The sequence below is a fragment of the Megalobrama amblycephala genome, linkage group LG19, assembly GCF_018812025.1.
Source record: "Megalobrama amblycephala isolate DHTTF-2021 linkage group LG19, ASM1881202v1, whole genome shotgun sequence".
Lineage (NCBI taxonomy): Eukaryota > Metazoa > Chordata > Actinopteri > Cypriniformes > Xenocyprididae > Megalobrama > Megalobrama amblycephala.
The window spans coordinates 5,288,279-5,298,871 of record NC_063062.1 but is presented as its reverse complement, the minus strand read 5'-3'; the positions used below and the strand labels follow the sequence as shown (position 1 = coordinate 5,298,871).

General features: G+C 37.0%; 1 protein-coding gene across 1 annotated transcript; it reads right to left on the bottom strand.

Moving 5' to 3' along the window:
* Positions 1 to 5,254: 5,254 nt before the first annotated feature.
* On the bottom strand, positions 5,255 to 9,733 carry sec11a (SEC11 homolog A, signal peptidase complex subunit). The gene is made up of 6 exons (XM_048169168.1): positions 9,527 to 9,733; positions 9,030 to 9,139; positions 8,394 to 8,543; positions 6,592 to 6,711; positions 6,372 to 6,429; positions 5,255 to 5,595 (listed from the first exon to the last, which is right to left on the bottom strand). Exons 1-6 carry the CDS (start codon positions 9,575 to 9,577, stop codon positions 5,545 to 5,547), a joined length of 540 nt encoding a protein of 179 aa, XP_048025125.1. The 5' UTR covers positions 9,578 to 9,733; the 3' UTR covers positions 5,255 to 5,544.
* Between the last annotated feature and the right edge of the window lie 860 nt (positions 9,734 to 10,593).

The window sequence follows — 10,593 nt, the reverse complement described above, 5'->3', positions numbered from 1 at the left end:
CACTTTTACAGCGTATAAGAGGCTGAATGTTAACAATGTTTTAATGTTATGCATGTTAATGTTACATTAATGTTAATTTTTTGTTCTAAAAAATGTCCAATGCAATATCAATAATTTTATAATCATTTTTTAAAAAAGAATCTTTTAATGCAATAATAGATTTATTTCCATGTTATAAAATGTAAAAGAAAGAGAGAAAAGAGAAAACAATAACAACTGAAAAATATTTTTGTTCACAGTGATTTTGCTGTTTATGCATCTGATATTTAAATAGCTTTTGCACAGAGACAATTTGAACAATTTACCAAACAGTTCCCAATGTATCTGAACTCACATTACTATCCAGGGACAATTTTAAAGAATTTTTTTAAAATTTGAAAATCACAAAAAGCATTTCTTACATCAGTTTGGCTCCAAATCCCTGCATGCATCAGGGAATCCCATGGGAAAGATAAGCTGAAGCTTTGTACCATAATTAGAGTATGATCCTTCCTACTTGTTTCTATGAAATGTTTGCTTATTAGTTGCTCATTTGAAAAAAAAAAAAATCTTTTGAGAGCAATTAGTAAAATTATAATCTAGATTGCACCTGTAACCTTATATTGCCGACATGATAGAAATGAGACTAATATGCAGTTTCATATTTATTTTTTAAAATACAGATTTTTAATAACTCATCTAACACATTCATCCATTCACTCATTCATCCACTGATTTTATTCTTTCAGATAGGCTATCCAGACATATTTACAGCATTTGAATAAACAATTAATATTTGTCCAAATACATTAATAAGCCTGTGTAACAAAAATTAAAAGCAGACTCCGTCTCCCATATAGATGTACACAGCTGTAAGGTTTGTCAAATTAACATTTCATTACAGTTACATCCATGGCATTGTCAATGTATAGCTTTTCAAAAGCTTTACCATGAAGTCTGTATCCTGAAAAATGAATAAATAAAATATATAGCCTAGGCTATTCACAAAGCAGCAACATTTTTAATCCTGTACATTTTGTTGACCAATTCTGTAAATAGCTCTTATCACCTGTTTATAAATATCTCGTGTCCCTTTTGGATGTTCAAGCTGAGCCTGAAGAGCAACTTTGAGCAGCTCCTGAGTGATCAGCTCCCTCAAATCCTCGGATTCTCCCATAGTATCCCTGTAAAGCTTTGAGGAGAAAGGAGTGTCCTGCAGCTGGCTGTTTGAAATGCTCTTCTTGCCCATGAAATGACCTGGAAGAAAGCATAAAATCATGCTGAGAAATTGATTTAATCGTAACTGCATGACTATTATAGCAATACAAAAAATATATATACCTGTCGCCCAGAGATTCCCACGTGGATGCACTTTTATTTTCGAAACTTTATTTCGCAGCTCCGTTAAATCGAGACTCACAGAGGTGCTTAAGGAAATGTTAAAAAGCATAATGAACGCAAATAATAGCCTATATTTGCAATGCCCATCTTCAGTTCTCAAAGACATCTTCTCAAGAAGCTGTAGGTGGATTCCTCCGTTCAGATTCACCTGGTCGCGAGCGCTCTTCGGTGTTCGTCTGCAGGCGGCATTTATACGAACCCAGTTGGGTGGGACAGATGCCGAACTGCTCTGAGGTCATAGTTTTAGTCACTTAACGACAGCGAATGTTTGAATGAGGATGGGAAACACTATGTGACGTGCGTAGGCTGTGCGCATGCAATTTAATAGAATTAGCAGAACGGTAAAACGTTTTGAGACGTTGTGAATTCATAAATCATACATTTCGATAGTTATGAGTCACTTGTGTGACTATGTAATAAACACAGAATGGTTTTGAGGAACTACTAAGACTCATGAAGATTTGTTAATGGATTATTTTTGCTTTAATGTCTGTCTTATGTGAATCGTGGGATAAATACCTAGCCAAGTTAAATAGCATCTATAGTGGATAGTTCAGCCAAAAATGGAAATCCTGTCATTAATTAATCACCCTCATGTCATTTCAAGCACGTAAGACTTTCGTTCATCTTTGTAACACAAATGAAGATATATTTAATGAAAATTGAGATCTTTCTGTCCCTCCATTGACAGCTACGCAACTACCACTTTGAGCTTTAAAAAGTTCATAAGAGACCGTAAAACTAATCCATTTAAATTTAGTCCAAATTTTCTGAAAAGACACAAACATTTTAATTGCTGAATGTTTATATGTGAATAAAAGCCCAATCTCTTCATCATATAAAGTGATAGTCTCTACCGAAATTAACTAAAGCTGAGGACACACTTAACGATTGATCGCGTCCAGTCGGCGATTACAGTCAGTGTTCAAATCCCGTGTGTAAGTATTTAAATCTGCTTCAGTCGCAGGAAACAATCGCTGTGTGTTGGGCACAGTCTTACAGTGTTTTAGCTAGTTGTTAAATGTGTGCTCGGCTTAAACTGCTCAATTCATATGGATTCGTACAGAGCTTACTAATTCGTTCCCTTGATTTACTAAATCGTGCGCACGTTTTAGTAAATCGAGGGAATGAAATAGTAAATCGTGCACACGTTTTAGTAAATCGAGGGAACGAGATAGTAAATCGTGCGTACGTTTTAGTAAACCGAGGGAACGAAATAGTAAATCATGCGCAAGTTTTAGTAAATCGAGGGAACGAGATAGTAAATCGTGTGCACGTTTTAGTAAACCGAGGGAACGAAATAGTAAATCATGCGCAAGTTTTAGTAAATCGAGGGAACGAGATAGTAAATCGTGTGCACGTTTTAGTAAACCGAGGGAACGAAATAGTAAATCATGCGCAAGTTTTAGTAAATCGAGGGAACGAGATAGTAAATCGTGTGCACGTTTTAGTAAACCGAGGGAACGAAACAGTAAATCGTGCGTACGTTTTAGTAAACTGAGGGAACGAAACAGTAAATCGTGCGCATGTTTTAGTAAACCGAGAGAATGAAATAGTAAATTGTGCGCAAGTTTTAGTAAACCGAGGGAACGAGATAGTAAATCGTGTGCACGTTTTAGTAAACCTAGGGAACGAAACAGTAAATCGTGCGCACGTTTTAGTAAACTGAGGGAACGAAACAGTAAATCGTGCGCAAGTTTTAGTAAATGGAGGGAACGAAACAGTTAATCGTGCGCACGTTTTAGTAAACTGAGGGAACGAAACAGTAAATCGTGCGCATGTTTTAGTAAACCGAGGGAATGAAATAGTAAATTGTGCGCAAGTTTTAGTAAACCGAGGGAACGAGATAGTAAATCGTGTGCAAGTTTTAGTAAACCGAGGGAACGAAATAGTAAATCGTGTGCACGTTTTAGTAAATCGAGGGAACGAAACAGTAAATCGTGCGCACGTTTTAGTAAACCGAGGGAACGAAATAGTAAATCGTGTGCACGTTTTAGTAAATCGAGGGAACGAAACAGTAAATCGTGTGCACGTTTTAGTAAATCGAGGGAACGAAACAGTAAATCGTGTGCACGTTTTAGTAAATCGAGGGAACGAAACAGTAAATCGTGCGCACGTTTTAGTAAACCGAGGGAACGAAATAGTAAATCGTGTGCACGTTTTAGTAAATCGAGGGAACGAAACAGTAAATTGTGCTCACGTTTTAGTAAATCGAGGGAACGAAACAATAAATCGTGCGCACGATTTAGCACAAACTTTTTGAAGCGTCAAAGTGGTAGTCGCGTAGCTGTCAATGGAGTGAGAGAAATCTCTCAGATGTCATCAAAAAATACCTTCATTTGTGTTACGAAGATAAACGAAAGACTTATGGGTTTGGAACGACATGCCCAAAGTATACTTAACTTTTTACGCGTACGTGAGGGTCAGCGTACGGTGCGCTTGGCATGAATTTTGTCATCAGGAGATGAGAGGAGTACGTGCGTACTCTACACGCACCGCCAGATTTTTGTAACCACGCGTACTTGTACACGCAGGTCACACATGCGCATTTAATGTTTTTTTTGCAGTAATGACTTTATCCACAAGGTGGCAACCGTGCCCTGGGGGTGTCGATTCACAAGGTAGAGGAAAGACTGCATAAACAGAATGCGTCGAATGCCTGTGTATGCGTACGTGTCGGACTTATGATAGCTGCCTGAATCATAATAAAGCACTGTTTGCTGTTGGCCAGAGGAGAACTGTCCTCCTGACAGAGCCTGGTTTCTCCCAAGGTTTTTTTCTCCATTTTAACACCTGTTTGCCACCTGATGTCACCTGTCGGAGTTTGGGTACCTTGCTGCTGTCGCCTTTGGCTTGCTTAGTTGGGGACACTTGACATTTGATATTAAACAGTGTTTTGATCTGCCTGCATTGACACCATTGTATGCGAACTGAACTGAGCTGGATGATGACATCACTGTTTACTCCAGTGCTGATATCGATAAATTTACTAAATTAATAACTATTGATTCTTACATCGGAATGAATCAATACTGAATTTACTTAAGATGGATAATGACACCATTTTCTTTAAGAGCTGCTGTGCAGCCAAAATTATATACCAGTTATCACTGTAAAGCTGCTTTGACACAATCTGCATTGTTTAAAGCGCTATATAAATAAAGGTGACTTGACGAGTCAAATGAAGTATACTTTCCAAGGTTGTGCTCTCAACTGTGCACGTACACTAGCGTATGTGTAAAAAAACCCGAAGTATACCCAGGGCTAAAGCGTAGGTACGTACTGTATGTGCGACCTGCACATGCGCATTTAATTTGTTTTGCAGTAATTTATCCACAAGGTGGCTTTCGTGCTCTGGGGGCGTCGATTCACAAGGTAGTCGAAGAAAACCTGCATTAACAGAACAGAATGTAACGCATGCAAGCTACAGCGACAATGGAGGCCTATATAGACGAGAGATTGTGTGAACAGGTTAGAAAGTATGCTCATTTGAACAACTCTGGCATGAAAATATAAAAATTTACATAAATTTATATGGGTTGTATCTCGTGGCGAGAGATTGCTCAAAACTGTGCATACGTCAAACACCTGTGTATGCGTACGAGTCAAGTGAAGAATATTTTGTGCCTTCGACTGTGTGCGACACATATAAAAATGAAGTATACCCAGGGCTTAACCCTTTAAAGGTGCACATTTTCTAAGCATACTTAGAGGATACTTTTTTTTATATTTAATTTTCATATTTATGATTCACATCTTAAAGGCTATATGGGTGTGACTCCTCATAAAATACAATAATAATACAAATACTTTACATAAGAATTTAAGAAAATGATCAATAAGAATGAATTTATATATATAAAAAAGAACACACTTTCAAATTTGACTCAACATTTTAATTCAATACAAAATTTAGCCTTTAAGAAAGAGTTAGACAGATGGTGCAAGTACAACTGTAAAGTCAGATCAAACAAAAAACTGAATTTGGTATGCATGGAAAATGAACAAATACAAATTCTTCCAGTAGTTCTTGTGTTTGCACTGTCACTGAACAGAGAAAATTATAATTTGACCTTTGTTTTTAAGAGCAAGTGGAGAATTTTCACATAAAAACTGGTCACAAGAGGGATGCGTGTTCCCAGACAGCATTACTCTTGAAAGTCTTCATTCTCTGTGTACCAAAACAAACAGCCCGAGCAAACAGAGTACAGCATACTGTCAAGGAACAAAGAAGTGTTAGAACAACTGCAATGTAACAACTTCTCATCACTTAAAGTGCCCCTATTATGGTTTTACTGATATTACCTTTCATGTAGAGTGTAATATAGCTGTTAATGAATGTAAAAGGTCTGCAAATTTTCAAAGAAGAAAATGCACAATAAATAGAGTTACTTTGTCCCAAAAGAAATAACCGATTCCGAACTGTCTGAAACGAGTCTTCAGAAATTCCAGTCTTACTTCCTGTAACAAATTTGCATAACGCCAGTCTATGGTCTTCATTGGCTACCTGCAAACAATGTCTACTTTGACCCGCCCTCAAACACTGAAGTTGAAGCGGAGGCCTGGAAGAGTTTGGTTCGTGTTCCTTCCAAAGGATTAGGACTCGAACTGATACAGTAAAACTGACACCATTGTTACTGTTCGTATCACAAGTGCTGAGGAAGATCCGGAGCTGAAATTCAGATATGTTAAAGAGATATGCACTCTAAACGGATAGACCAATCACAACAGACTGGGCCATCGGACCAATCAGAGCAGAGTAGTCTCTCAGAAAGGAGGTGTTTAGAGAGACCAAATCCTTTTTTCACAGTTTCTTTAACGATACTGTGAGAAAAGAGGCAATGTCGCAATATATAATGAGCAAATTAAAGTGTTTTTTGACCTTGGATGCATGTAAACTTGTAGGAGATCTCCAAAACAAAATTAGGAAGCTTTAAAATACCGTAATAGGGGCACTTTAAACATAATTCATTACATATTACATGGCATACCTTAAATTTGGGGTAGTCATTCATCAAAATTGTGACAATTCCGATGTAAGGCACAAACCTGTCATAGAGGAAGAGTGATCAGGAATGCGGTAACATATGCAAAGCAATGCAAGACATGGAATAAATTGAAACTTACAATACTAGATTTATTTGTGTAAAGATGTCTAAGTTCTACTACTACAGTATATTATTATTATTGTACCAAGCATCAAGATCTTACCCTCTTGCTCTGCCCACCACGTCTTTCTTCTCCAACCAATGCTGTCCCTGCTTGTAAAGACCTCGGTCATCCACAGAATTATTGTCACCTTTCGTCAAGAACTTGATATCGCCATTTTCTCTGAAATCAGTAGGCATCAATGTTATCGGAAGGATCAAAGACACACAGTATGCTCAGAAAAATCAACTTGATAATAAGAACCTTTAACATTAATGCAACATTTCCATGGCACAAAAAGTTCTTTAGATTAATCAAAATGATCTTTCTACTAAAGAAAAAAAATGTTCTTTTAAGAATTGTTCACTGAAAGTTTCTTGCACTACATACCGCTTTCAGTAACTATGTTTCCATCCAAAGTTGCAAATTTAACTTGTGCACAAAATTGGAATATTGCATAAAACATTTGTGAATAAAGCAGCGTTCCCATTCAGATCCTGTGCAATGAGATCGGTCCGCTGGTTGGTCAAGTTATGCCGTCCCATCTCAAAGTCACTTGTTTTTTTTGATGCGCATCGAGGAATTTATTCAGTAAATGTTTCAACTGTAGTTTATGCGCATGTTTTCTTATCGGATAAAAAAAAAATGAATCCGACTCAGTTGAGCGAATACGTTTTTTACGCGCATCTTAAAAAGGGGGTCTAATGCTATTAAAGAGTTGCGTTCTCATGCTAAACATGGACAAAGTTTCAAAACACGAGTTGGACGTATGATGTATTTCTGTGCCAAATATACAACTTCCGGTTGTGGACATGTTTCGCCTAATTTTTTTCTTGTATGGCCTTTTATCACGTAATAAAGGGTGGAATTCCTTGTATAGGCACTTCTCCCTGATAAGCGTGCACACACACACCAACCAGAGCAAGAGCACGCCCATCAACGCGCTTGGGATATGGAAGCCAAGAGATTTTTCAACAATGACTGTGTCACAATTCAGGGTCTGCACCCTTTGAAGGCTGCATACATCATCGGTCTCATTTAAGAAAAATAACTGTTAAGATTGCAATGCAAGAAAGAAATTACAGTATTTTACACCTCACAATGAATATCAGTCAATTTTATTACGGTTACTTTTCTTAAATATAACATCCTTGATGATGTACGCAGCCTTCAAATGCGACCTCCGGAGGATGCAGCCTCTGAAATGAGACGCAGCTCCTGTCAACCAAGGAGTGTGTTTTTGGCTGTGAGAGAAAGATTACCTTTTTCAGCTTCCCAAAGAACCCAGCATTAAGGGAACAGTGGATGAAGTTTGTTTTTCCAGGGCAGCAACGGAGTTGTGCGTGCATGTTTGTTTATTCCCAGAATTTCGGTGATGAATACTTTGTAAACAAGTCCCAGTTCGGCGCTTTATTTGCAGATTGGGGTGGTGAGTAAAACTCCATCAGATGTCAGTGTTTTGTTGGCAATTGGCACGCAAGTGCATATAATGTAAACAACACGAACGTTTTTGGTTCCCTTTTTACTTATAATGATGTCGCAGCTTGCAGACGATCTCAACGCAAAAGCTGCACGCGTTTGTGACTCTTTAGCTCCGCCCACGGCATGCACGCCTCCAGGAGCTCTGCTTTTTTTCGGAAAGACTCGGTACAGCGTATCTATCTTTTATAAATATGATAAAACTAAAGACTTCTCGGAGATATGAAGTTTGCAATACTACTCTACAAGTACTCAAGATCAACATGAGATTGTCAGAAACTGTGTGTGATGCCCCACCTTTAACGATTCCATCCAGCATTTTCTTTATGCAATATCCCAAAATGTGGATGGAAACATAGCTATTGTGATCTTATAAGAATACTCACTTTTCATGAATTTTTAGCACTCTGTGTACAATGGGAATTTCTCTTCCTTCGATCCTGAACACAACAATCTCTCCCACTCTGATTGGATCTTCAACGCGATTTGTGAGAAAGAGGAGGTCTCCCCTGTGAAATGCAGGCTCCATGCTTCCACTGCAAAAATAATGAAATTAACACTTTTATCACACTAATTATTTTTATTGTCTTGTGCAGATTTTGAAACATATGCCTCAATTAGCTTTCAAGTATTTGATTCCCACCAAAAAATCTGCTTTTAAGAATTTAAAATAAGACATTCATAAACAGATTTCGAAATTGAAACATGCAAGTTGAACAAAAAGTATGGATCTAAAAAGTCAATGCATGCATAAAGAAAGGTTTCCACACAATTTTACCAGTGCATTTCTATGACTTTTCCAGTTGTTTTTGATTATAAGCATATTTAAAACTCGCTTTAAGATTAATATGTTTCTGTAAATGAAATTACAGCCTAGTAAAACAGTCCTGCAAATAATAAATTCAACAATGGGAACACTGTATCATGTGAAAGAGCAGAGCATGCTGCTAAAAATATCACCATGATGTCCAAAGCCAAAGCCTCTGGAATGAGAGTGATGAGCAGCTTCATGATGCCCTTACCTGAGAACAACCACAATCGGGCTCTCACTTCCAGTTACAACCATCAAGCCTTTCCAGATCATCAAGGCTGAAGATACAATCATTCCAAAATTCAGCACCTGATAGTAAAGCTGAAAAACACAAGACATGATGCTCAACATCAGCTTTTTCTTTGTCTCCCAGAATGTATGCTTTTTTCAGTAAAGATGATGCAGATTTCAGACGTTCTCAGTTCAGTGGCTTAAAGTGAAAGTACTGTAACATTCAAAGGAAATAGTTAGCAGAGAATAACAGAATAGCAGCTGTTGCAAAAAGCCGATTATATTCTCCTCTCCATCTGATCAATAACAGCAATAAAGACATTAAAACCATTTTTCATCTGTGCAACTCGCAATGAAGAGCATTAATAGAGCATTAATATGTGCAGAACGCTAAAGACACTGTCATTCAAGCTGACGTGTAGTAAGAGAGAGCAATGCAGAGGAAGCTCCGAGCTAACTGGCTAAATAAATACACACCTGACGCTTATTCATTCGCCGCACATCGTCGAGGAAATCTAATGATATCATCTTGCCTGTAGATTAAATATGTATGGCAAAAGTCAATCAAAAACAATTGGAAAATTATGATTTTGGTGCAAATGTTTCGCCGCCACTGCTGTAGTTAGCGGATACGCGGCGACTCTTCTGGTTGCGTTACTTCCGGGAAGAAAAAGGAGGGGGGTGGGTAGCGTTAGTAGTTGATAGGTTGTCGTTTCTTTTAAAAAATAAGTGTTTATAAGATACTCATTTAGCCCGTTTAAGGACTAACTAAACTAAAATTTCAATATTATAAGTATGACATTTTGTAAGAGCTCTTGGATAAACAAGTGAACACAATAAACATGCCATGCTAGGTCTGTTATACCGTGTTGGGTACGTTACTCTAAAAAGTAACGAATTACTAGCTACTAATTACATCTTCAACAGTGTAATTTGATTACTGTACTAATTACTCACTCTAAAAAGCTTTTCATTACTTATTACTTTATAAATCTCATATCAATCTCGACCAGTTGAACAACCCAGGTGAAAAAAAAAGTAACTTTTTATAATATACTTAAAGTGCTCTATTTTCATGCACTAATTTTGTACTTAATATACTAAAAATTCTTCTTTAGTACTTCTTAAGATCATCTTAAGAACATCTAAGTGTACTCAACTGTGCTATTTTGAGACAGCATGAAATATGAACTAAAATGTGCTTTTAATATACTATCTCTGTATTTAAAAAATTTATTTAGATACTACTTATAGTACATTTGAGCCCATAGTGTACTACAAGTGGTAACTAAATATTACTAAATATGTTTTAAATAGAGATGATATATTAAAAGCACATTTTAGTTCATATTTCATGCTGTCTCAAAATAGCACAGTTGAGTACACTTGGATGTTCTTAAGATTATCTTAAGTACTAAAGAAGAATTTTTTAGTATATTAAGTACAAAATTAGTGCACAAAAATAGAGCACTTTAAGTACATTATAGAAATGTACTTTTTTTTTTCACCTGGGAATACTAAACACGAAACTGCACTTTTGATTA

What these genes read in the sequence shown, in the direction of transcription:
- sec11a (XM_048169168.1), bottom strand. Translation starts at nt 9,577, where the DNA reads ATGATATCATTAGATTTCCTCGACGATGTGCGGCGAATGAATAAGCGT. An exon ending in GGCGAATGAATAAGCGTCAG is followed by an intron (nt 9,140 to 9,526) that starts GTGTGTATTTAT and finishes TGTGTTTTTCAG; the next exon opens with CTTTACTATCAGGTGCTGAA. An exon ending in GTGCTAAAAATTCATGAAAA is followed by an intron (nt 6,712 to 8,393) that starts GTGAGTATTCTT and finishes TACTGATTTCAG; the next exon opens with AGAAAATGGCGATATCAAGT.